At 43.5% G+C, this 27,909-nt stretch overlaps 1 protein-coding gene across 2 annotated transcripts in view; it reads left to right on the forward strand.

Moving 5' to 3' along the window:
- Positions 1-14: 14 nt before the first annotated feature.
- The window catches only part of ACADSB (acyl-CoA dehydrogenase short/branched chain), a 46,795-nt gene continuing 18,900 nt past the window's right edge, over positions 15-27,909 (forward strand). Inside the window, exon 1 of one of the 2 annotated variants that reach the window (XM_006080402.4) lies at positions 15-173. In XM_006080402.4, the coding sequence (XP_006080464.4) occupies positions 132-173 (42 nt within the window). In that variant the 5' untranslated portion in view covers positions 15-131. Of the gene's footprint in view, positions 174-27,472; positions 27,657-27,909 lie in introns of those variants that run through there. The other variant, XM_025274014.3, reaches the window with a different exon arrangement.

Here is a 27,909-nt window from a genome sequence, read left to right on the forward strand (position 1 = left end):
GCGTACCGTAGGGACAAGGGGCGGGGTGAGTGGGCGAGGCTCTGGCTTGGCGTGCCTTCAGGTGTTGGCGTGCGGCCCAAGGGCCCCACGCAAGTCTTCGCGGTATCAGTAGCATCTGTTTTCTAGCACTGATGGAGGGAGCTACTGTTCGGCTGCTGCGCGGCGGCGCGCTGGTGAGTGCGTTCGAGGCCGGCTTCTTGGGGGGGGGGGGGGGGTCCCAGATGACCTTGGCAGCGGCAGAGGGGTCTTTTCCAACAGGACTGGGGTGGTGTATGCCCCGTCCCTGTCCTGTACCAGCTGTTCCCTCCCTCCGCCAGGTCTGTCCCAAGACCCGTTACCGCGGGCGGGCCACGACCCCGACCTGTTTCCAGGCCTCTGGTCCAACAGACCTCAGTTTCCGTAAGGAAGGCTGGGAGTAGCAGCTGGTGAGAAGTAGGCGAGGGGCTGGTCTACGAGCTTCTTTGGAGGAGCAGTCAACCTTGCGTGGGGTCGGAGAGACAACAGCTGCCAGGAAGCTTTTGCAGGTCATTGGGTCCTGAGAATCTTTGGAGGCATTTTGCAGAGATGTCACTTATCTGATGCCGGCTTTTCCCAATACATTTTCACCGCCTACCCTTCCCCCCTAAAAAGATTGTTGAAATGTGAGCAGCCTCATTCTGCGCAGTGTTCACGCCTGTCCTCTGTAACGCGGCCCTGCTCCAGAGTTAGAAAGGGACCTCGGAGTTGGTGGGCCTCACCGGCCAGAAGGAGAATTTCCTCTGCCCTTTAACCCTGCTGGGACGCGAACATCTTGCACGGGTAGGCTCACCGTGGCATCGTGACACAGGGGGAACCCTTTCCTATCCCTCTCCCTAGAAAGGGAACTGAAACCTACTTCTCAGGAGTTGTACCGAACTCAGCTTTCCAGACCTCCAAAAACTGTAGACTCTTGCGTCGGGTTCTCAGCACATTGAACCTTCAGCCCTTAAGATGCGCTTTCCAGAACTATCCCAATGCACTGCCGTTTGTTGGTGCACTTTATGGGAACTTTCCCACTGCTGGCTGTTTGCTTTTTATACTTATTTGCTTTTGTCTTTAGTGAGTTATAGTCCCTCTGCTGTTTCAGTCTGATACCCAGAGGCAAGGCCTTTTGTTTCATTAGAGATAATTAATGTTTGGCTCTGTTACAGGCTTGGGGTATTAAGGAAATTAGTAAAAATCACATTAGTGTGTTGTCACAAAGAACTATGTTTTTATGGTTATTGTTTAATACCATTTTATAACCATTGTATAATACTTTAGCAAAGAAAGGTCACTGTATTTCACAATTTGAGCCTCTTTCATATTCTAGAGCCAATATTTATTGATCACATACTATGTAGCAGCCATGTGCTTGGTGCTTTACCTGTATCATCTCATTTAATTCTCACAACCATTCTAAAAATTAGTTTATAATCTTTCAGAAGCAGAGGCTCACGCTAAAAAAGGTTAAGTGACTTGACTTGCTAAAGTCTATTAACTAGAAAATGGTAGAGCTGGTGTTCTAACTGGTCTGTGTCTTGCCACTCACACTGTTCACTGAACCCAGGGTAGGTAAGGCAAGACCAGGGAAGGTGGAAGAAGACTGAAGGAGCTGCGGGGACTGCAGACATGTTTATTCTCTGATCAGTGGCAGCAGCAGCAAGGAGTCTTCAAAGACTGCTTACTGATGTACTAAGACAGACAAAGTGGCCCATGGCCAAGTGGGCGGACAGGCCCAGTGCTACCAAGGTCAGAATATCATTGTTTACAGAACATAAGGTGTGAGACCATGAGAGTGGGACAGGAGAGCCTGACCGACTCCATGTTGTCAGTTAATTTCTCCACAGTCTGTTTCTAAACTTAACCTTCCTGCACCAATGCCTCCCCTTCCTCAGAGATATCAAAAGCCTATTGTTTGGATTTGTTATTGTGGCCTTTGGAGCTCTTTGGGCTTCCCTTGTGGCTCAGCTGATAAAGAATCTGCCTGCAATGCAGGAGTCCTGGGTTCGATTCCTGGCTTGGGAAGATAACCTGGAGAAGAGATAGGCTACCCACTCCAGTATTCTGGCCTGGAGGATGCCATGGCCTGAATAGTCCATGGAGTCGCAAAGAGTCACAACTGAGCAACTTTCACTTTCACTTGTAGCTCTGTTACATAAGTTAGCAAAAGCTGATGGACAGGATGTTGCCTGTAGCAGAGTGGGTTAGAACGTGGGTTTCTGATCGCTCAGGTCATGGGCAGCTTACTTAACCACTTTGGGTCTCAGTTTCTTGACCTGTAAAATGGGGAGAATAACAGTACTTATACAGTGGGATCATTGTGAAGATTAAATTAATTCATATGTAGGTGTGAGTAAAGCACTTGAAACAGTGCCCAGCATAGAGTTGGCTCTCTTTAAGTGTTAGCTTATTATTGCCTTGCATGAATTATTGCCAGTGCTAAATAAATAGTTCAGAGAGATGTGCTTACAGGAGGTGGGGGTTGACGTGAGCACCCAAAAAAAGGGATCTCTTAGGTTTAAGTAAAGCTCAGAGGGGTGAAGCTTCCAGACCAAGGAGATGTATTAACAAAGGTGTGGAGGTTGGAATGAGGAAAATTGTGCCAGGATAGCTGATGTGGTCTTTGCAGAAGGATGGAACGAATTCAGCTGGCAAGACTCTACCATGTTCAGAGGTTATGTCTATCTGTACTTGTTCCTATAGCAGTGAATATAGCCCAAACAGCATTGCCCACAGTCACAGACAACAGCCTTTTTTGTTTACTAAAACACAGCATTTATAATGCTATTACTCATTGGTAGGAAAAGGACGGTATTTCTTTGCGATTTGTTTACCACCCTCGTTTCTCTCCGAAGGCTAACCATAAAGATCTTCTCTGGCAGCCATAAGATTCTTTCTCCTTTCTCTTACAATCCTTGAGTACTAACCCTATCTTAGACTCCCGTTGAGATGGAGAAATTACACATTTTCTAAATGGAGTGGCTTAGTGATGGGCAAAGATTGGGATGTTTGGAGGAAAAGTGATTTAGGGGGAACAGAGGGAAAATAATGCTCTGTTAGACTTTCAGTTTTAAAAAATGTCAGTGAAACGTATCTCTGGAGAGTTTGGGAAGCTGGGCAGGATGAGGATCTGGAAATCAGAAAAATAAGAACTGAAGAAGTAGGTATTAGCCGAAGTCACAGATGAGCATGGGACATCTGAGGGCCTGAAGCTCCAGAGAGCACAACTCTGTGCCTCTTGGGGTACATTACAATCTATTCTGGGTGAATGTTGCAGAAAGGCAAAGCAGAAGAAGATTAAATGTAGGGTATCCGAGGAGGCTTTGTGGCAAACGTACTTTATTCAGAACTGGAACAAAAGAAGGAGAGGGCTATTTCAAGTCCTTTCATAAGAGCAGAAGTACAAGCAGAGATTGTGCCACATAAAACAACCTAAGGAAAGCAAAGGCAAATGTTATTTGAGAAGTTCCAAATACAACCTCCTAACCCAGGGTAAGTTTATGATGCTGGATTGAAAGTTTATGATGCTGGATTGAAAGCCTTGGCTCGCTGAGCCGTGAAGAACTGCTCGGGGCACTAGAGCTGGCGTCGCTGCTTCGGCAGCCACCTGGCCCTGCTGGCTGGACTGCGCCACGCCTGTTCTGCAGTTAGGTGTGCTAACTCCGATCTTTGTTTTATCTGCTACCAGCCTGGTTTCCCTGAAGAGGAGGAACGGTCAAAGAAATTCCCAGCTCCCAGAAGGTATTGGAGCCAAGTTAATTGCACAATTGAAAAACCAGATTCATTAATAATTCCTTCTTTTAAGATTCCTTTGGAAATAAAGGGAAGTGAATCTCTGCTTTCATTTGTTTTTCTTATTTATTTATTTTTAAATATACATTTATTTTAATTGGAGGCTAATTACTTCACAATATTGTATTGGTTTTGCCATACATCAACGTGAATCCGCCACGGGTGTACACGTGTTCCCCATCCTGAACCCTCCTCCCTCCTCCCTCCCCATACCATCCCTCTGGGTCATCCCAGTGCACCAGCCCCAAGCATCCAGTATCATGCATCGAACCTGGACTGGCGATTCGTTTCATATATGATATTATACATGTTTCAATGCCGTTCTCCCAAATCATCCCACCCTCTCCCTCTCCCACAGAGTCCAAAAGACTGTTCTATACATCTGTGTCTCTTTTGCTGTCTCGCATACAGGGTTATCGTTACCATCTTTCTAAATTCCATATATATGCGTTAGTATACTGTATTGGTGTTTTTCTTTCTGGCTTACTTCACTCTGTCTAATAGGCTCCAGTTTCATCCACCTCATTAGAACTGATTCAAATGTATTCTTTTTAATGGCTGAGTAATACTCCATTGTGTATATGTACCACAGCTTTCTTATCCATTCATCTGCTGACGGACATCTAGGTTGCTTCCGTGTCCTGGCTATTATAAACAGTGCTGTGATGAACATTGGGGTACACGTGTCTGTCCCGCTGCTAGGCATACACACCGAGGAAACCAGAATTGAAAGAGACACGTGTACCTCTGCTTTCATTTTTGTGCACCGGTGGTTTGGGAAGGAGAATGTGCTGACTTGCAAAGGTTACACAGAAGGCAAACAGGTCTCTTTTATGCTGCTTCCTGGCACTGTACTCTGTCTTGGTTGATTTAGCCCACTCCTGAGGCAGTCTGCTGTTCTTCTAGAAGGTGGTGGCATTGTTAGGAACTACTAGCGACTGGAATGAAGAGCTAGAGAGTAATGGAAGGGAGACATTACATGTTCAGTAGTTTTGGGGAACACCTTAGAAGGGAAGCTACTGTTTGGAGAGAAAGCATGCAGGGATTCAAGAGATTCTGTTGCTAAAGTTTTGGCTCGAGCATATTAAAACAGAAAAAGGACCAGCTTTACAACCTACAATGAGGTATGCAGTACTTATGTCAGATCTTAAATGGCTATCCTATGTTTAGTCAAAATTGAGTAGGAGCCATATCTTCCAAATCTAAATTCTGTGTTAGTTGACCTATCAACCTATAGAACTGTTTATATGCCATATTACACCTTTATCCTCTCATGGAGCATAAAAACCTCAGAAAATCACAGTTCTCGTCTTGATTAGGTTAATTAACCTAAAGCAGTAACAAGAAATGAACATAATTAAGTGCATGCATGCGTGCTAAGTCGCTTCTGTCGTGTCTGACTGTGTGATCCCATTAACTATTATAGCCCGCCAGGCTCCTCTGTCCATGGGGTTATTCAGGCAAGAATACTGGAGTGGATTACTGTGCCCTCCTCCAGGGATCTTCCTGACCCAGGGATCGAAGTTTCATCTCCTACATTGCAAGTGGATTCTTCACCCCTGAGCCACCTGAGAAACCCATAATTAAGCAAACTGACGTTTAATCTTGTATGTATTATCTAATCTTGTATGTATTATCTTGGTATGAAGGACCTTCCTCCTCTTCTTCTGTTACCTTTTTGGAGTAACGCATATATATTTTCAAGAGGAAATGGCAGCCCACTCCAGTATTCTTCTGGAAAATCCCATGGACAGAGAATCCTGGTGGGCTGCAGTCCATGGGGTTGCAGAGTTGGTCAGGACAGAGCAACTAACACTTCACTTTGCTTTCACTTTGAAACTGTTTTTCACCTTAGCCCTACCATTGTCCATTCTTCCCAGCAGGGTACGGGAGATCCTGTTTCTCCTCCTTGCCAGCAGTTGGAGTTCTCAGTAGATTGTTTTAGTTTAGCCATTCTGATAGGTGTGTAATTATATCCCACTGTGTTAATATACTTTTAAAGTAATTCTTTCAGTTCAGCTCAGTTCAGTTCCTCAGTCGAGTCCGACTCTTTGCGACCCCATGAACCAGAGCATGCCAGGCCTCCCTGTCCATCACCAACTCCCAGAGTTTACCCAAACTCATGTCCATTGAGTCGCTGATGCCATCTAACCATCTCATCCTCTGTCGTCCCCTTCTCCTCCTGCATTCGATCTTTCCAACATCAGGGTCTTTTCAAATGAGTCAGCTCTTTGCATCAGATAGCCAAAATATTGGAGTTTCAGCTTCAACATTAGTCCTTCCAATGAATACCCAGGACTGATCTCCTTTAGGATGGACTGGTTGGATCTCCTTGCAGTCCAAGGGACTCTTGAGAGTCTTCTCCAACACCACAGTTCAAAAGCATCAATTCTTCGGCGCTCAGCTTTCTTTACAGTCCAACTCTCACATCCATACGAAAAACCATAGCCTTGACTAGATGGACCTTTGTTGACAAAGTAATATCTCTGCTTTTTAATATGCTGTCTAGGTTGGTCATAACTTTCCTTCCAAGGAGTAAATATCTTTTAATTTCATGTCTTCAGTCACCATCTGCAGTGATTTTGGAGCTCAGAAAAATAAAGTCAGCCACTGTTTCCACTGTTTCCCAATCTATTGAAGAAAGTAGGGAAAACCACTAGACCATTCAGGTATGACCTAAATCAAATCCCTTATGATTATACAGTGGAAGTGAGAAATAGATTTAAGGGCCTAGATCTGATAGATAGCGTGCCTGATGAACTATGGAATGAGGTTTGTGACATTGTACAGGAGACAGGGATCAAGACCATTCCCATAGAAAAGAAATGCAAAAAAGCAAAATGGCTGTCTGGGGAGGCCTTACAAATAGCTGTGAAAAGAAGAGAAGCAAAAAGCAAAGGAGAAAAGGAAAGATATAAACTCTGAATGCAGAGTTCCAAAGAAGAGCAAGAAGAGATAAGAAAGCCTTCCTCAGTGATCATTGCAAAGAAATAGAAGAAAACAACAGAATGGGAAAGACTAGGGATCTCTTCAAGAGAATTAGAGATACCAAGGGAGTATTTCATGCAAAGATGAGCTCGATAAAGGACAGAAATGGTATGGACCTAACAGAAGCAGAAGATATTAAGAAGAGAGGGCAAGAATACACAGAAGAACTGTACAAAAGAGATCTTCATGACCCAGATAATCACGATGGTGTGATCACTGACCTAGAGCCAGACATCCTGGAATGTGAAGTCAAGTGGGCCTTAGAAAGCATCACTACGAACAAAGCTAGTGGAGGTGATGAAATTCCAGTTGAGCTATTCCAAATCCTGAAAGATGATGCTGTGAAAGTGCTGCACTCAATATGTCAGCAAATTTGGAAAACTCAGCAGTGGCCACAGGACTGGAAAAGGTCAGTTTTCATTCCTATCCCAAAGAAAGGCAATGCCAAAGAATGCTCAAACTACCGCACAATTGCAGTCATCTCACATGCTAGTAAAGTAATGCTCAAAATTCTCCAAGCCAGGCTTCAGCAATATGTGAACCATGAACTTCCTGATGTTCAAGCTGGTTTTAGAAAAGGCAGAGGAACCAGAGATCAAATTGCCAACATCTGCTGGATCATCGAAAAAGCAAGAGAGTTCCAGAAAAACATCTATTTCTGCTTTATTGACTATGCCAAAGCCTTTGCCTGTGTGGATCACAATAAACTGTGGAAAATTCTGAAAGAGATGGGCATACCAGACCACCTGATCTGCCTCTTGAGAAATTTGTATGCAGGTCAGGAAGCAACAGTTAGAACTGGACATGGAACAACAGACTGGTTCCAAATAAGAAAAGGAGTACGTTAAGGCTGTATATTGTCACCCTGTTTATTTAACTTATATGCAGAGTACATCATGAGAAACGCTGGACTGGAAGAAACACAAGCTGGAATCAAGATTGCCGGGAGAAATATCAATAACCTCAGATATGGAGATGACACCACCCTTATGGCAGAAAGTGAAGAGGAACTCAAAAGCCTCTTGATGAAAGTGAAAGTGGAGAGTGAAAAAGTTGGCTTAAAGCTCAACATTCAGAAAACGAAGATCATGGCATCCGGTCCCATCACTTCATGGGAAATAGATGGGGAAACAGTGGAAACAGTTGCAGACTTTATTTTTTGAGGCTCCAAAATCACTGCAGATGGTGACTGCAGCCATGAAATTAAAAGACGCTTACTCCTTGGAAGCAAAGTTATGACCAACCTAGATAGCATATTCAAAAGCAGAGACATTACTTTGCCAGCAAAGGTTTGTCTAGTCAAGGCTATGGTTTTTCCTGTGGTCATGTATGGATGTGAGAGTTGGATTGTGAAGAAGGCTGAGTGCCGAAGAATTGATGCTTTTGAACTGTGGTTTTGGAGAAGACTCTTGAGAGTCCCTTGGACTCGAGGGGATCCAACCAGTCCATTCTAAAGGAGATCAGTTCTGGGTGTTCATTGGAAGGACTGATGCTGAAGCTGAAACTCCAGTACTTTGGCCACCTCATGCAAAGAGTTGACTCATTGACTCATTGGATGGCATCACTGACTCAATGGGTATGAGTTTGAGTAAACTCCGGGAGATGGTGATGGACAGGGAAGACTGGTGTGTTCATGGGGTCACAGAGTCAGACACAACTGAGCGACTGAACTGAGTACAGTTATTGAAACCAGAAAATTGATATTATTGTAATAACAAGGAAATAACAACCCACCAAAATGGTATGAAAATTACTCTAACCCTAAACCATTTGACCATTCATCAGCCTCAAGAAAGAGCATTATCTATATTTAAACAGCCTCCTAATAGTAGCTGTTCAGATATAAACAAACTTTCTTTTCTCCTGTAAATCTATTGTCAGTTATTTTCCAGCGCCCCGACCCCAACCCCTACCATTAGAACCCAAAGGGGTTGTCCCAATCAAAAATAAGGTGTCCATATGTGCATGGATTTATCTCTGGGCTTTCTATTTTGTTCCATTGATCAATATTTCTGTCCTTGTGCCAGTACCATACTGTCTTGATGACTGTGGCTTTGTAGTAGAGCCTGAAGTCAGGTAGGTTGATTCCTCCAGTTCCATTCTTCTTTCTCAAGATAGCTTTGGCTATTCGAGGTTTTTTGTATTTCCATACAAACTGAAATTATTTGTTCTAGCTCTGTGAAGAATACCGTTGGTAGCTTGATAGGGATTGCATTGAATCTATAAATGCGACCCAGAGGGATGGTATGGGGAGGGAAGAAGGAGGAGGGTTCAGGATGGGGAACACGTGTATACCTGTGGCGGATTCATTTCAATATATGGCAAAACCAATACAATATTTTAAAGTTAAAAAATTTGTAAAAATTAAAAAAAAATAAAGAAAACTAAACAAAACAAAAAGGAAGCATACTCAGAAGAAATCACTCCCTTCTTTACACTTTGTATCTTGTGCACATTTTACCATAGCACTTGCAATATTCCAAAGACGTACAGTGATTGTTGATATATAATAAATATTCAATAAATATTCTTTGAAGAAAAGACTTGGAGAAAGAAAAGCATTCAAGCAAGGGTAGAATAGTCTACTGAAAATTAGTTCTTCTAAACACACAAGAGCTCCCTAGACAATGGGTAAGACATTTGTTCTTAATTGAGAGGAAGGGTATGAAGACAAAGAGATGTAAGATTATGCCTTCTCTCATTAAGAAGACTGATTTAGATTAGGGAGCTATGATTAAAAGTTTAAAAATGAAAAAAAAAAAAAAAGAACCCAAAGGGGTAGAGAAGTTCTCTTCCAAAAAAGTATGTACATATATTTCTGTGATATTTTATCTCTTGCAGATTTGTATAACCAAGTCCACAGTCAAGGTACAGATGGACACATTCACAGCAAAGAACTTCCTTGTTGCAGCATTACTTAACGAAAACAAAGGGAATTATGTTACATGTTAGAAACCTCTCTAGAATACATTGCTACTTGGGGTTGGGAGAAACCAGAATAGGGTACATAGTGTGCTCTCTTTTAGAAGGACCTCGGAGAGGAAAATAAACAACTCTGTTTCTATTTGCTTTATGTTTGTCTGTGAAGAATGCCAGATGGGTGTGTTAGAAGCTTCCCTATGAGAGGCTGGATGGGGATAAGGCGGTAGCTTTTTTGAACATCTGGTCAACCCAAAAAGTTTTAAGTAGAGTAGCTGAGGGTGTGGTGTAGGGGGATCGGGGAAGGCACATTCGTGGATCATTTATGTTGGACAAGTGGATCACTTGGCTTTAGAAAGTTGTAAGGGGGTTGAGTTTTTACTCTCTGAAGTCAAGCATGAAAACCACAAATTCTGGCTCATGCTATTATTACATATTAGAATCATCTGTCGATTGAAAAAAAAAAAAAAGGCACAATGTAAAAGTTGAGAATTATGTTTTTATCACCAGATGGTCAACACAGAAATCAGATTGATTATATCCTTTGCAGCCAAAGATGGAGAACCTCTATACAGTCAGCAAAAGTAAGATCAGGAGTGGACTGTGGCTCAGATCATGAACTCCTTATTGCCAAATTCAGACTTATTGAAGAAAGTGGGGAAAACCACTAGACCAGTCAGGTATGACCTAAATCAAATCCCTAATGACTATACAGTGGAAATGAGAAATAGATTTAAGGGACTAGATCTGATAGACAGAGTGCCTGATGAACTATGGACAGAGGTTCATGACATTGTACAGGAGACAGGGATCGAGACCATCCCCAAGAAAAAGAAATGCAAAAAAGCAAAATGGCTGTCTGAGGAGGACTTACAAATAGCTGTGAAAAGAAGAGAAGCAAAAAGCAAAGGAGAAAAGGAAAGATATACCCATTTGAATGCAGAGTTCCTAAGAATAGCAAGGAGAGATAAGAAAGCTTTCCTCAGCAATCAGTGCTAAGAAAAGGAGGAATACAATAGAATGGGAAAGACTAGAAATCTCTTCAAGAAAATTAGAGATACCAAAGGAACATTTCATGCAAAGATGGGCTCGAGAAAGGACAGAAATGCTATGGACCTAACAGAAGCAGAAGATATTAAGAAAAGGTGGCAAGAATACACAGAAGAACTGTACAAGAAAGATCTTCACAACCCAGATAATCACGAAGGTATGATCACTCACGCTCACCTAGAGTTGGACATCCTGGAATGTGAAGTCAGGTGGGCCTTAGGAAGCATCACTATGAACAAAGCTAGTGGAGGTGATGGAATTCCAGTTGAGCTATTCCAAATCCTGAAAGATGCTGTGAAAGTGCTGCACTCAATATGTCAGCAAATTTGGAAGACTCAGCAGTGGCCACAGGACTGGAAAAGGTCAGTTTTCATTCCAATCCCAAAGAAAGGGAATGCCAAAGAATGCTCAAACTACCACACAGTTGCACTCATCTCACATGCTAGTAAAGTAATGCTCAAAATTCTCCAAGCCAGGCTTCAGCAATATGTGAACCGTGAACTTCCTGATGTTCAAGCTGGTTTTAGAAAAGGCAGAGGAACCAGAGATCAAATTGCCAACATCTGCTGGATCATCGAAAAAGCAAGAGAATTCCAGAAAAACATCTATTTCTGCTTTATGGACTATGCCAAAGCCTTTGACTGTGTGGATCACAATAAACTGGAAAATTCTGAAAGAGATGGGCATACCAGACCACCTAACCTGCCTCTTGAGAAACCTGTATGCAGGTCAGAAAGCAACAATTAGAACTGGACATGGAACAACAGACTGGTTCCAAATAGGAAAAGGAGTACATCAAGGCTGTATGTTGTCTCCCTGCTTATTTAACTTATATGCAGAGTACATAATGAGAAACACTGGGCTGGAAGAAACACAAGCTGGAATCAAGATTGCCGGGAGAAATATCAATAACCCAGATATGCAAATGACACCACCCTCATGGCAGAAAGTGAAGAGGAACTAAAAAGCCTCTTGATGAAAGTGAAAGAGGAGGGTGAAAAAGTTGGCTTAAAGCTCAACATTCAGAAAACGAAGATCATGGCATCCAGTCCCATTACTTCATGGGCAATAGATGGGGAAACAGTGGAAACAGTGGCTGACTTTATTTTTCTGAGCTCCAAAATCACTGCAGATGGTGATTGCTGCCATGAAATTAAAAGACACTTACTCCTTGGAAGAAAAGTTATGATCAACCTAGACAGCATATTAAAAAGCAGAGACATTACATTGCCAACAAAGGTCCGTCTAGTCAAGGCTGTGGTTTTTCCAGCAGTCATGTATGGATATCAGAGTTGGACTATAAAGAAGGCTGCTGCTGCTGCTGCTAAGTCTGTTCAGTCATGTCTGACTCTGTGCGACCCCGTAAACGGCAGCCCACCAGGCTCCCCCATCCCTGGGATTCTCCAGGCAAGAACACTGGAGTGGGTTGCCATTTCCTTCTCCAGTGCATAAAAGTGAAAGTGAATTCTCTCAGTCATGTCCGACTCTTCGTGACCCCATGGACTGCAGCCTACCAGGCTCCTCTGCCCATGGGATTTTCCAGGCAGGAGTACTGGAGTGGGTTGCCATTGCATTCTCCACAAAGAAGGCTGAGTGCCAAAAAATTGATGCTTTTGAACTGTGATGTTGGAGAAGGCTCTTGAGAGTCCCTTGGACTGCAAGGAGATCCAACCAGTCCATCCTAAAGGAGATCAGTCCTGGGTCTTCATTGGAGGGCCTGATGTTGAAGCTGAAACTCCAGTATTTTGGCGACGTGATGCAAAGAGCTGACTCATTTGAAAAGACCCTGATGCTGGGAAAGATTGAGGGCAGGAGGAGAAGGGGACGACAGAGGATGAGATGGTTGGATGGCATCACCAACACAATGGACATGGGTTTGGGTGGACTCCGGGAGGTGATGGACAGGGAAGCCTGGCGTGCTGTGGTTCATGGGGTCGCAAAGAGTCAGACACGACTGAGCGACTAAACTGAACTGAACTGATGTTTTATTCAGTGGACATTCTGAGGACTTTTAGCCTGGAATGCAGCCCCTTGGCTCACTCTGAGGGACCAGTCCAGAGAGGTAAGGGAGGAACCAGGATACATAGGAGCTTTTGCCATGAAGACCAGGTAGTCAGACCATAAAAAGATTTCTTTTAATTAAAAGAAAACTGGACATCTCAAGTTAGTGAATTTAGCACTTTTCTTTGGGCTTCCCTAGTGGCTCACAGGGTAAAACCATCTGTCTGCAATACAGGAGGCCTGGGTTCGATCCCTGGGTCAGGAAGATCCCCTGGAGAAGGAAATGGCAACCCACTGCAGTACTCTTGCCTGGAAAATTCCATGGATGGAGGAGCCTGGTAGGCTACACTCCATGGGATCGCAAAGAGCTGGACACAACTGAGTGACTTCACTTTGTGCAGGAAGATGCAAGAGTTTGGGCTCACTGAAATCACTCCTTTGATAATGAACCTTAGCTGTCCAGGCCCAGCTGCCCGTGCTTTCTCTCCCTGAGTTTTCTCGGGACTCACCCATGGGGCAGCTATAATGCCATGGCCTGGTGGCTGCAATGTCCTTTGTTACTGATTTGGAAGGCCACATATTTTTTTCACTCACACAGTTCAGGGAGCTCTTTAGAAATGTGGAACCCCCAGCTTCACCCTGAATCTCTCAAAGCAGAGCTTGAATTAGTGGGGCTGAAATAGCTCTCCCTTGCTCTAAGCTCCCTTCAAAGATCTGGGTATGTAGCCGGGAGTGACAACACCTAATTTAAATCATGGTGGTGGTAGGGGTGGGTGGGTAGGGGACTTGTTTCAAAGATACTAATAGTCATTGGTAAAAGTTCCCAGAATAAACCAGTTTCTTGAGTTGAGTTATGTGTAACTGGTATTCGGTAGTTAGATTTAAGAAATCCATACAATTGTTGTGTAGTGTGATGCTGAATGTATGAACAGCTGCCTCTAGCATTTTAAAAAAAACAAGCCTACTTTGAAAGCCCGAAGACTATGCAGTGCAGGCATTTATACATTTTAACACATCTTAACGTCAGCATTTTTATCATCAGGCCTTTCTAATAACACAGATAACTGTGGGAAATAATATAACTGGTACCCAGTTCCACACAACCCACTTCAGCTATACTCCCCGCTTTTTTTTTAAAGAAATAATTGTGACATCAACCCTGTACTTCCACCCTCTCCTTGGAGGCAGCCTGCAACCAGGGCCCAGCAGTGAGGCGAGTTAGGGTCACAGGAAGGCAGACCAGACAAAATGTAGCTGGTATAACCCGGCTTATTGCACACAGCACACAACACAGGTTAGTCCGAGTGGGGAACCCAGACAAACAAGGGGTAACAGGAGCTCCTCCTGTTTGTGATGTCCTTCCTTAGACTTTGCTGAACAATTCCTAGACGGTGGGAGTCCACAGTGGCCCCTATGACTCCATCTTGACCTACTGAACATAGCCTAACTCATGAGTCTCACACAGTGTAAGTAGCAATCCTGACCCAAGAGGAATCACCATGAAACCACACTCCTGAGATTGATGTGTATGCTTCCCATTTATGTTTTTAAACTACATCTGTGTGTATCAGAATATAGACTAACATTTGCTGTGTATTTAAAAGTGTACATAAATGCTATCTGCCTGAATAAATTCTTTTGCAAATTGCTTTTTGTGTTTAATACTATATTTTCAAGACTTACCCATGTTGATATTTGTATCTCCGTAGTTCACTTTAACTGCTCTAAAACATTCTGTTAAGTCAATGTGCTGTACCACAACCTATGCACTCCTTTGTTGGTAAGTAATTGGATTCTTCATTTGTTCCCCCATTTCAGGTGTCACAGCATTATTTTCATGTCTACACTTGCGTGTATGAGCTCCAGTGGAACTGCTGAGCCTTAGGACATGTATGTCTTACAACAGTGGTTCCACCAGTTTGTACGTGTAGAGGAGACTATTCCTCTCCACCCACTTGGCAACAGCTTGTTTAAAAAAAAAAAAATGCCTAATTCATGAATCTTGTAACAGATAATGAGGAAGACTTTATTCAGTAAGGGACTACTGCATTGGGGTTTTGCAGTGGGGGTGCGAGACGAGGCTCTGCTCCAAATGCAACAAGGAAAAGTGGCTGTCTAAAGGAGCGGGGCAAGGGCTGGTGGATGGAAAATTATAAAGAAACAGCAGAAGTAAGGGGAATAAGAAATAACCCATGCTCTTCAGAATCTTGCTTCAGGTGGACCAAAGTGATCAGATACCAAGGATGAGGGGTTTTCATTAATGTGACCCAGCAGGATTCTTATTAAAACTGAACAGAGTGCAGCTTGAACTCAGCCCAAGGTTGGGGCCCCATCACAAAGAGGAGCTTGACTTTTTTGGTAAAGGAGAGTCTTGACAAACTTCCCTGGCACTTCAGGGTCAAGTAGGGGGCAGAGGAGTAGCTAGAGGAGGAGACTGAGGAGAGACTGAGGAATGCTGGGCAGGAACGGATGGGAGGAGGAGGAGGACAGCAGAGTGTCCTGGGAGTCAGAGAGATGGGACGCCTGGAGGGAGGAAGGGTCAGCTGAACTGGGTCAGCTGCAGTGAGTATATGGAATTTTGAAAAGCATGAGGATGCTTGATCTTGTAGGGAAGAGATCCTGGTAATGGGGCGGCAGGGTGGGGGGGGGGGGGTGGCAAGCCACGTTGGGGTGGGCTGAGGAATGTCCCAAACACTAGGGGCAACAATGTGGTTAGAAGTAAAAAACGTTCAGTGTTCATGGGGAGACGGGCCTTCAGTAAACGGTTCAGTTAGATTAGTGCGGTAGCTCTTACAGGTCTGGTCCAGACCCCTGCATCAGCTGCTCACCACTGTCTTTTTCTTATTCTGGAGTGTTTGGGATCAGCAGTCCCCTCTACAGACTAGGCCAATGCAAAGGCTCTTCTTAAGTGGGAAATAACAAATCTAAGAGTCATTTTCACAAACAATCTGCTCAAAATAAGGGCTGAGGACCTGAATAGACATTTCTCCAAAGAAGACATACAGGTGGCCAATTTGTTGTTGTTCAGTGGTTTAGTTGTGTCTGACTCTTAGCAACCCCATGGACTGTAGCACGTCAGGCTTTCCCTGTCCTTCACTATCTCCTGGAGTTTGCTCACATTCATATCCATTGAGTCGGTGATGCCATCCAGCCATCTCATCCTCTGTCTCCCCCTTCTACTGACTTCAGTCCTTCCCAGGATCAGGATCTTTTCCAGTGAGTTGGCTCTTTGCATCAGGTGGTATTGGAGCTTCAGCTGCCATGTGAAAAGATGTTCAACGTTGCTGATTATTGGAGAAATGCAAATCAAAACTACAATGAGATATCACCTCATACCAGCCACAGTGGCTATCATCAAAAAATCCACAAACAAGAAATGTTGGAGAAGGTGTGGAGAGAAGGGAACGCTCCTGCACTGTTAGTAGAAATGTAAATTGGTACAGCCATTATGGATAACAGTATGGAGTTTCCTTAAAAAAAAAACTAAAAATAGAGCTACCATATGACCCTACAATCCCACTCCTAGGCATATATCCAGAGAAAAACGTGATCCAGAAAGATACATGTACCCCAGTGTTGATTGCAGCACTATTTACAATAGCCAAGACATGGAAGCAACCTAAATGGCCATCAACAGAAGAATAAAGATGTGGTACATATACACAATGGAATATTACTCAGCCATTAAAATGATAAAATGCCATTTGTAAAAAAAAAAAAAAAAGATATAATGCCATTTGTAGCAACATGGATGGACCTAGAGATTGTCATACAGAGAAGGAGAAATACCTTATGACATCCCTTATCTGTGGAATCTAAAAAGTAATGATACGAATGAACTTACAAAACAGAAACGGATTCAGAGACATTGAGAACGGTTGCCAAGGGAGAAGGAATAGTTAGCAAGTTTGGGGTGGACATGTACACATGGCTGTATTTTAAATGGATAATTAACAAGGAACTACTGTATAGCTCATGGAACTCTGCTCAAAAATGTGGCAGCCTGGATGAGAGCGGGCTTGGGGAGGCGAATGGATACATGTATATGGATGGCTGAGTCCCTTTACTATTCATCTCAAACTGTCACAACATTGTTGATTGGCTATACCCCAATACACAATAAAAAAGTTTATAAATATTAGCACTTAAAAAAGCTTCATTGTACATGAGCCAAAGGTCCTTTCATCTTGATTAGAGATAGCCCTTTAAATAGTGGGCTTCCCTTGTGGCTCAGCTGGTAAAGTATCCTCTTGCAATGTGGGAGACCTGGGTTCAATCCCTGGGTTGGGAAGATCCCCTGGAGGAGGGAAAGGCTACCCACTCCAGTATTCTGGCCTGGAGAATTCCATGGACTGTATAGTCTACAGGGTCACAAAGAGTCAGACACGACTAAGTGACTTTCACGTCATTTCACTTCCAGTATATATAATCCCAGGGCTACAGGTCATGGGGCATCTATTCATCCTAAGGTAGATTGCTGGGACAAACTTCTGAAAGAAGCATAGAGCATCTTTTTTAATAATTCGATTAAACTTTACAGGTATGTAGCATGACAACAAGGAACTATCTGGGCAGTGGGTCTTAGAGCTCAGTTAAAAGAATCAGAATCAGGCACTGTACCTGCCTCCTGAGAAATCTGTATTCAGGTCAAGAAGCAACAGTTAGAACCAGACATGGAACAATGGACTGGTTCTGAATTGGGAAAGGAGCACATCAAGGCTGTATATTGTCACCCTGCTTATTTAACTTATATGCAGAGTACATCATGTGAAATGCCGGGCTGGATGAAGCACAGGCTGAATCAAGATTGCCGGGAGAAATATAACCTCTGATATACAGATAATATCACCCTTATAGCAGAAAGCAAAGAGGAACTAAAGAGCCTCTTTATGAAAATGAAAGAGAAGAGTGAAATAGTTGGTTTAAAACTCAACACTCAAAAAACTAAGATCATGGCATCTGGTCCCATCACTTCATGGGAAATAGATGGGAAAACAATGGAAACAGTCAGAGACTGTTTTCTTGGACTCCAAAATCACTGCAGATGGTGACTGCAGCCATGAAATTAAAAGACACTTGCTCCTTGGAAGAAAAGCTATGACCAGCCTAGACAGCATATTAAAAAGGTCCATCTAGTCAAAGCTATGGTTTTTCCAGTAGTCATGTATGGATGTCAGAGTTGGACTATAAAGAAAGCTGAATGCCGAAGAATTGATGCTTTTGAACTGTGGTGTTGGAGAAGACTCTTGAGAGTCCCTTGGACTGCAAGGAGATCCAACCAATCCATCCTAAAGGAAATCAGTCCTGAATATTCATTGGAAGGACTGATGTTGAAGCTGAAACTCCAATACTTTGGCCACCTGATGCCAAGAACTGAGTCATTGGAAAAGACCCTGATGCTGGAAAACATTGAAGGCAGAAGGAGAAGGGGATGACAGAGGATGAGATGGCTGGATGGCATCTCCGACTCAATGGACATGAATTTGAGCAAGCTCTGGGAGTTGGTGATGGATGGGTAAGCCTGGTGTGCTGCAATCCATGTGGTCCCAAAGAGTTGGACATGACTGAGCAACTGAACTCAAAAGAATCAGAATTGGATATCCAGTGAAACATCTCATCTAAAATTACCCTTGTTTTAATCAAATATAACCAAATTAAGGTTAAACTTGTTTGTAAACTGAATCTGGTTAATTGATCATAGTGGCTCCTTTAAATTGGCTGTGCTAGAACGTTTGATAAGGAGTCTCAGGGCCAGGAAAACCATACCAAGGGCTTGTCATATATTTTTGCGCTGTGGATTTCGGTGAAGTCCTTGCTTTTTGAGATCCCCAAAATACTGTGAGATTTTTGCACCTGTTAAGATGTGGCCTTCCTAATTTCCCTGATAAAGCTGCTAGGAACGTAAGCATTTTCAATCTCTGGAGGGATCAGGTGGAGAGGAAAAAATGTTTCAAGTCTGCTAACAAATGTATAATTTACCAAATTGCTGTCAGTCATAATTAGCTTAAGGGGAAAGGGTTTCCTCATATCTGGGAAAGTAAGATTAAAAGGTGATAATATTTTACAAAACCAAAAAGTTATAACCATATTCATCAGTGTATTCAAGTCAACTAGTTTCTTTTTAACATTTTATGAAATCAGTTTCCATTAGACTTTATATATCTGACCTAGTTCAACAGTATGATTTAAAAGTTACTAAAAACCTGAAATTGTCAAAAAATCCTTTCTTTGAATCTTCTCAAAGATTAAGCAGTTTTATGATGCACCATTTTAAGGGCAAGTCACTGCAGCTGGCAGTTCCAACACAGAGCCCAGCCCCACGCTGGGTACCAAAATCTGTTACTGAATTCAGGTTTGGCACTTGCTACTCAAAGGCAAAAATCAAGAGGCAAATGTCAGAAAAAAGGAAAGATGCTGTAATCAGAAAACCTGGAAATATGGGGGAAAGGTGGGTTCATGTCCTGAGACCACCTCCAAAGATTCTGCTCAGCCCTGACAGTTTTTAAAGAGGGGAAAAAAAAGGGGGAAGAATATCAGTGAATCCCTGAGGCAGAAGGTTGGATTCCGCCTCCTCCATTGTATGCAAACTGGCTGATTCACTTCGGATGTTATCTTGGGGTTGAAGAGCTAGTCTTTCATTCTTGGAAAAGAATCAGCAGGGTAGGCAAGGCAAGGTGTGCATTCTGGAGAGTTAGTCAGGAGTTAGGTTAAATTGTTCTGTGCTCTCATTTCTTTAAGCAGGTTCTCTGAAGGGAAGAAGACAGAAATGGGGAAACAGGAAAGGGGCCAAAGAGCTGCTTTCACAGGTCTGTAGTGTCAAAATCGAGTTGAATAGAAGGAGCCTCAGTAGGTGCTGGAAAGTTGCTTGTTGGCGTGGGGAAGCCTCTCAGATGTTGGAATTGGTCTCAGCATCATTACAAGTGAATCACACTACCACACTGAGATGAGGTGAAGAAAGAACTTTCAGAAACAGTCTTGACTGGGTTCAGTTCAGTTCAGTTCAGTCACTCAGTCGTGTCTGACTCTTTGCAACCCCATGAATTGCAGCACACCAGGTCACCCTGTTCATCACCAACTCCCGGAGTTTACCCAAACTCATGTCCATTGAGTCAGTGATGCCATCCAGCCATCTCATCCTCTGTCATCCCCTTCTCCTCCTGCCCCCAATCCCTCCCAGCATCAGAGTCTTTTCCAATGAGTCTACTCTTGAGTTGGCCAAAGTATTGGACTTTCAGCTTTAGCATCAGTCCTTCCAATGAACACCCAGGACTGATCATTAGAATGGACTGGTTGGGTCTCCTTGCAATCCAAGGGACTCTCGAGAGTCTTCTCCAACACCACAGTTCAAAAGCATCAATTCTTCGGCGCTCAGCTTTCTTCACAGTCCAACTCTCACATCCATACATGACCACTGGAAAAACCATAGCCTTGACTAGACGGACCTTTGTTGGCAAAGTAATGTCTCTGCTTTTGAATATGCTGTCTAGATTGCTCATAACTTTCCTTCCAAGGAGTAAGTGTCTTTTAATTTCATGGCTGCAGTCACCATCTGCAGTGATTTTGGAACCCAAAAAAATAAAGTCTGACACTGTTTCCACTGTTTCCCCATCTATTTCCCATGAAGTGATGGGACCAGATGCCATGATCTTAGTTTTCTGAATGTTGAACTTTAAGCCAACTTTTTCACTCTCCTCTTGCACTTTCATCAAGAGGCTTTTGAGTTCCTCTTCACTTTCTGCCATAAGGGTGGTGTTATCTGCATATCTGAGGTTATTGATATTTCTCCTGGCAATCTTGATTCCAGCTTATGCTTCTTCCAGCCCAGTGTTTCTCATGAGGTACTCTGCATATAAATTAAATAAGCAGGGTGACAATATACAGCCTTGATGTACTCCTTTTCCTATTTGGAACCAGTCTGTTGTTCCATGTCCAGTTCTACTTGTTGCTTCCTGACCTGCGTATAAATTTATCAAGCGGCAGGTCAGGTGGTCTGGTATGCCCATCTCTTTCAGAATTTTCCACAGTTTATTGTGATCCACACAGTCAAAGGCTTTGACTGGGTACATGGGGCCAAAGACAGAACTGGACTCAAGCACTCTGATTAATTTGATTCTCATGGTGTAGTTTGTTCTGAATGATTTCATGTATGTGTTATATTTGAGTAAGCAAATTCATCCTAGATCATGAGCCCATAGTCAGGTTTCTCATTGTCAGAAGTTAAAACAAGAAAAACTGGCTGGAATGAACTCTTGTGAAATCTGATGCTTAATGGAATTAAAAAAAAAAAAAAAGATTCTTGCACATGTTCAGTGAGGAGAGTCAGGAGGGCACAGTGGAGGGGACCGGCTACTAGGCTGCAAGGTCTTGCTATACCCGATTGTGTCCTTGGAAAAGACCTCTCCTCTGTCTTCCTTTTTACCTTTCGGACATGTGAAAGCTTCTTGACCGAAACACTTGAAGGATGTTTCCAACACCGCTTTGTTAGCTAGAACCTAGCTGAGAAGGGCTGCGATTCACTCGATGAGTTAAACAAGTTTCGCCAGAACGCTCGGCAGTTGGGCCTTCTTAAGCTTTTTTGTGCTGTTTGTGGAAGGTAGACAGCAAAGTAGTTGCGTTTATAGACCTTTTCTCAAAATGTTTTAAAATGCATAAAATATATAGGATCACAAAGGAAATCAGTTACCATAAAAGTGATATGTATACCTTATGTTGCGATAGAAGAATATGTGCTTCTTAAGTAAGACCTGACAGAAGTTTGGATAACAACTACAGTTTTGAAGTGGTGATGAGCCCCCAACAATATTTCAACTGATGTAAAGGTATCTGTGATTTGGTGACAGTCACAGATGATAACGACTGTAACTTATTGCCAACGTTCATGATCAAAGAATGCTGATTTCTCTGATTAGCATTACCTGGCGTGCTGTGATTCATGGGGTCGCAAAAAGTCAGACACAACTGAGCGACTGAACGGAACTGAATCAAATATTAGCATAATCTCTAATATTCCAGTTAGAGGTTAGTGAAATAAAATATAGTTTTTCCCCCATCTGTGTTCATGGGCTTTGTTGTTCTGCCTATAGGAGCCTGCAGACCCCAGATTTGATCATTAGTACTTCTGAGTGCAGCAGAACTCTGGGCGGTTGAGTAGGAAACAGATCAGACTCAAGCTTCGAAAAGTATTTGGCAAGGCATAAATAACCATTATTCCATTCAGCTAGCAATTGCTGCTCTATACAAAAAAATGTGATGATGTGGTGCAATGGGTTATAACTGTGGAAAATCATTTTGATGGAGTGGACACCAAATTGCAGAGGCTGAGGTCAACACTGAGGGGCAGGGGGCAGTTGAAAATCATCGTGGAAACCTTGGGCTGAGCTGTTAAAGGCAAGGCAAGGAGACATCTCCTTTATTAAGAACTGCTGTATTAAAAGGAAATCTTTTTTTTTTTCTGCCCAAAAGGAGAGGTGTTATCTTTCAATGCTTTAGTTTATAATGGATTCCATTCACTTAACATATACAGCCACTATTTTATGATGAATATCTTCAGTAATCTCCTATACTTGTACACCACTTCTTAAAAGTACGTTTGCCCCTGTTATCTTGTGTCTAAAGTAACTGCTATGGGTTGGACAGTCATATAGTTTATCAGTAGCAATATTGAGACTAAGGGGGTCACAATTGTGTCAGCGGGGAAAACTGGATGCAATAAGACCCCCTGGCATCTTAAGTTTCTCAGTGCTGGGTTTTCTGCTGAAGATCAGCTTTGGTAGAAAGGTGATGTACAGCGAGTTCTGTAGTGGGTTTAGTGAAGCAAATCTCCCCTAGAAATAAGAAATGTGGGCAGTGTATTACCGCTTTTGACGTGTAATAGGCAAGATTCCCGAGCATTTTGTGCAGAACGTAGCTTGGCCCATTCTTTGATTCCTTCGAATCTAGATTGAGGGCCCCACCCAGCCGCTGACCAGAAGGGCGCCCACACTCACCTCCAGCTCCCCTCTCCCACTCTTCTTCCCTCCTTGTGCCTGCTACTGCTGATCACTCTGTCTCCTGCTGCTGCTTAGCAACACTCCCCTGCCCCACCCCCGGAGAAGTCGGATGGGGGGGGCCCTTCATATTTGCATTTCTTACTTCACTCTTTCTTGTCCTTTGTTTTCAACAGGAAGAAAGCGGTGTCTTCCCCCTACCTTTTATCTAGTCCCAAGTTTTCATTTCTCAGCTCTGTCTTTTAATGAGAAAAAAAAAAAGGTCCGTGCAACTTTGCCCTGAATTGTCTGTCTCCTAATTCTCAAAACAGAATCAGCTAGAAAAATTGAGATGGACACATTTTTTTTCCCCCTGACTGGCCAGTATTTCTTTTCCCCAGGAGAACCCAGAGCAGACTGCATGTACTCTTAGGCACAGAACTGCAAAGACTAACCCATATGTAGGCGAGATTAACAGTGATGTCAGACATGGTGACTCTTGTTTCTTTTTTCCTTTTTTATCAATAAGTTTTTCAGTGAGCACTCAAAGCTATTAAGAGAATACATTGCAATATATTACTACATATGCTTTTTTTTTTTCAGGCCAGGCTTTACTGGGACTCCTGCTGCAGGGTGGGGGTGTATGAGAACAAACCAACAGGTTCCCTTGCTTGCTCTGCCCCCCAAGGAAGGCTGCACTTGTTCCTTATATGGGAAAGGGTAGGGACATGTCCAGGGCTCAGGTAGGAGGGTGGCTTGCTTAGGTGGTCTGCCCACCCCTTAGGTGGTGTGTACTGCGGCATGCATTTGCTCCAGGCTCTTCAGATATGGCAGTTGGGTTTTTTGGTCTCTTTGTATCTTTTGCCCAGAATCTGCCCTAACTGCTCATGCAGGCAGTTATTTTTCATCCCATTTAGTTTCTTTGTATTTTCTTGCTGGAGGAGAGGTTGTTCAGGTATAAGCTTTGCAGCAGTGCAGCAAAGGGTCCCAGATCCCAGACCTGTCTCATTCCCCACTGAGAGACTCTACATTGTTGTTCTTAAGATGCTGAAGGTCTCTTCTGAAACTTCCTCCTGCTAGACAGGGACCGCAGACCCTAGAGGTATAGAAGTCCCTCGATGACTGTTCCAAGGACCTGTAGGGACCTGGGCCACTCTCCACTGGAATGGGCTGAGTTCCTTGAGCCATCATGAGCCTTACATCAAGCTGTTGGAGCCAAAAGGACACAAACTTAACCAAAAGGTTAAACAAGCAAGGGATGTAAAGGAGAGCAATAGCCATTGAAGGACCTAGAAAGAGAAGGAACCTGGTTAACTTTGGTCTTCCTTAATGTTGATAAGGGAGGCAGTATCACCTGGGCTTGTTCAGTTGACACCTCTCTGCCTGGGCTTGTGCAGTTCAGTTCAGTTCAGTTGCTCAGTCGTGTCCGACTCTTTGCGACCCCATGGACTGCCAGGCCTCCCTGTCCATCACCAATTCCTGGAGCTTTCTCAAATTCCTGTCCATCAAGTTGGTGATGCCATCCAAGCATCTCATCCCCTGTCATCCCCTTCTCCCACATTCAATCTTTCCCAGCATCAGGGTCTTTTCCAATGACTCAGTTCTTCGCATCAGATGACCAAAGTATTGGAATTGCAGCTTCAGCATCAGTGCTTCCAATGAATATTCAGGACTGATTTCCTTTAGGATGGACTGGCTTGATCTCCTTGTAGTCCAAGGGACGCTCGAGAGTCTTCTCCAACACCACAGTTCAAAAGCATCAGTTCTTCGGCATTTAGCTTTCTTTATAGTCCAACTCTGACATCCATACGTGACCACTGGAAAAACCATAGCTTTGACTAGACGGACCCTTGTTGGCAAATTAATGTCTCTGCTTTTTAATATACTGTCTAGGCTGGTCATAGCTTTTCTTCCAAGAAGCAAGTGTCTTTTAATTTCATGGCTGCAATCACCATCTGCAGTGATTTTGGAGCCCAAGAAAGTAAAGTTTCTGACTGTTTCCATTGTTTCCCCATCTATTTGCCATGAAGTGGTAGGACCGGATGCCATGATATTAGTTTTCTGTATGTTGAGTTTTAAGCCAGCTTTTCACTCCCCTCTTTCACTTTCTGATATCAAGAGGTTCTTTAGTTCCTCTTTACTTTCTGCCATAAGGGTGGTGTCATCTGCATATCTGAGGTTATTGATATTTCTCCCGGCAATCTTGTTTCCAGCCTGTGCTTCATCCAGCCCGACATTTCGCATGATGTACTCTGCATATAAGTTAAATAAGCAGGGTGACAATATACAGCCTAGGCTTGTGTTTCCTTAATATTAACTTTTATCTGTTCTGGCACATTGATCCAAGTGCAGCAGGAAGTAGTTGTTCTGTCAGAAGAGTATCAAGAGTCAGACAGTTGTCAAGAACCATGTCAGGCAAGGGAACAAGAGTGTTTCCAAGTTCCCGTAAGGCTTCAAATAGGAGCCAACCCACTAAATCATTTTACTTAGCTGTCTGATGGTGCCTGTCTTTTGAACAGGTATCTCAGAGCTTCTGGCTTACAGGTATACCATTTTCTGTCGTGACCTGCAGGGTTTCTGAGGGAAAAAGCTTTAGTCTGGACAAATGTACCCAACTAGATATCCCCTGCAGTTTGACAGCAATAGGGGTGGTTAAATGTACTCTATAGGAGACCTTCCCTTTTGACAATAGGTGGTCTTGGAGAGACCCCTCTCTCCAAGTTTTAAGAAGAATTTGGCCCCCCGGGGTTTTTTTGTGTGTGAAAGTGCTACTCCTTCCTCTGTATTTTTAATGGGGGCTGGCTGTGCCTTGGGGCATAGTCAGATTGCCTAATTTGCTTTTTTTTTTTCTTCTCAACTTTACATTTGCTTTTTAATTTTGCAAAGCTTGACTTTGCTTCTTGCCTGTTCCATGAACTCTGTCTTGTCCTGACAGTGCCCTCAGCTTCTCAGAACTGGTGAATTCTGTCCCAATATGCTCTCAGGCATTTGGCAGATCTTGAGTATATTCTGTTAATTTTTGTTGGCCGAAAGGAAAACACTAATTTTTTTTAACAGCTTTACTGAGATATAATTTACATAGCAATATAATTCACGCTGTGTAATTATAGTGTGGTTGAATGGCATCTTCATATAATTTCTTCATGTATGCAATTTACACTTATCCATTTATTTAACTTCCTATCTTTTAATACCCCTACACCCGACGTCTGATTCCCTGCATCCCAAGCCATGGTTGTCTGTGCTCCTTCTCATCCTCTTTACCTCCATCTGCCTAGCATTTTCTGGGTTCTTTCCAGGTAGAGGTGATACTAGATATCCTATGTACTCTTTTTTTTTTTTTAATTGGAGGGTAATTACTTTATAATATTTTTTTGGCCTCTGCCATACATCAACATGAATCAGCCACAGGTATACATATGTCCCCTCCCTCCTGAACCCCTCTCCCACCTTCCACCCCATCCCACCCCTCTAGGTTGTCACAGAGCACTGGGTTGAGCTCCCTGTGTCACACGGCAAATTCCCACTTGCTATTTACTTTACTTATGGTAATGTATCTGTTTCCATGGTATTCTCTCAATTCGTCCCACCCTCTTAACACATGCATATGGAATATTGAAAGATGGCACTGATGAACCTGGTAGCTCAGATGGTAAAGAGTTTGCCTGCAATGCAGGAGACCCGGGTTTGATCCCTGGGTCGGGAAGATACCCTGGAAGAAATGGCAACCCACTCCAGTACTCTTGCCTGGAAAATTCCATGGATGGAGGAGCCTGGTAGGCTACAGTCCATGGGGTCGCAAAGAGTCGGACACGACTGAACGACTTCACTTCACTTTCACTTCACTCATGAACCTACTTGCAGGACAGCAATGGAGATGCAGACGTAAAAACAGACTTATAACAAGCATTTGAAATCAGATGGTGTCTCTCTCTCTTTTCTTTTCATTGAAATCAGATGGTCTCTCTCTGTTTCTGGTCAACAACAAATCCATTGTTGACCAGAAGTTGAAGAACTAGGGACCCTGTGACGGGGGACACACTACTGGCAGGAGGAGCTAGGCTTGCAGTTTCCCTGAGTTACAAGCCTGACTGCTTCTCGTAGAGCGCCACTGCTGTGTTCCTAGGGGTCCAAGGAGAGTTGCTCATTACCATTGTTGAACTCCTACTATACAGTGGGTACCATGTTAGACCCTTGATGTGGATTGCTTCCACAAGGTTATTATCCTTATTTTCCAAAGGTTATTTCCTTATTTTTACAACGAAGAAAACTAAGACCGAGAGATTTTAACAGAGAGGTTAAAAACCACCTGCCCAAGATCCGCCTGCAATGCAGGAGACCCCAGTTCAATTCCTGGGTCAGGAAGATCTGCTGGAGAAGGGATAGGCTACCCATCCCAGTATCCTTAGGCTTCCCTTGTGGCTCAGCTGGTAAAGAATCTGCCGGAGACCTGAGTTCAGTCCTGGGTTGGGAAGATCCCCTGGAGAAGGGAAAGGCAACCCACTCCAGTATTCTGTCCTGGAGAATTCCATGAACTATAGTCCATGGGGTCACAAAGAGTTGGTCATGACTGAGTGACTTGCACTTTTCACTTCAAGATCACATAAGCAGCCAGACTGACACAAGTTCTTTTGGACTCTGGAGCCTGTTTTCTTAACCTGTATCTTCTGGTACTAATTAATGAGAAGCTGAAGGAAAAAAAAAAAAAAAAACACTGGCCACAGAAACCCAAAAAGCAGAGATTCTTGCAGCCAGGCAGGGCAGCTGGGACACTCAGCTCCCTCAGCTGTCCCCGGGCTCTCACACATCCCTGCCCCACGAGAGAATTCTCTTCACTGTAGTCAGTCAGTACTGTTAGAGTCCAGTTTTCCTAGCCAAGAAGTTACAGAAACATGTCCTCTGAAGAATGAGTTCCACCTGGAACGTTCTGTTTCCTCGAAGGTAAGAAGTAATTATGTGGGGAGACGTGTTCCTTTAGAACAGCTCCTTCCCGGATAACCCAGCTTGGGTTTTTGGTCACAGGATGGTGAATCTTAACGCGCCAGGCCAATCTCTCTTATTTTGCTGAAAGAAGTTACAAAGGGTGGGTTTGTAAAGGTAACTCCCAAAGCAGCTTACGTTCCCTCCTCTTTTCTGCCCTCGCGCTTTTCTGCCCTCGCGCGCGCGGGCGCGCGTGCGAGTATTCCCTACTCAA

Source organism: Bubalus bubalis, chromosome 23 (genome assembly GCF_019923935.1).
Source record: "Bubalus bubalis isolate 160015118507 breed Murrah chromosome 23, NDDB_SH_1, whole genome shotgun sequence".
Taxonomy (NCBI): Eukaryota; Metazoa; Chordata; class Mammalia; order Artiodactyla; family Bovidae; genus Bubalus; species Bubalus bubalis.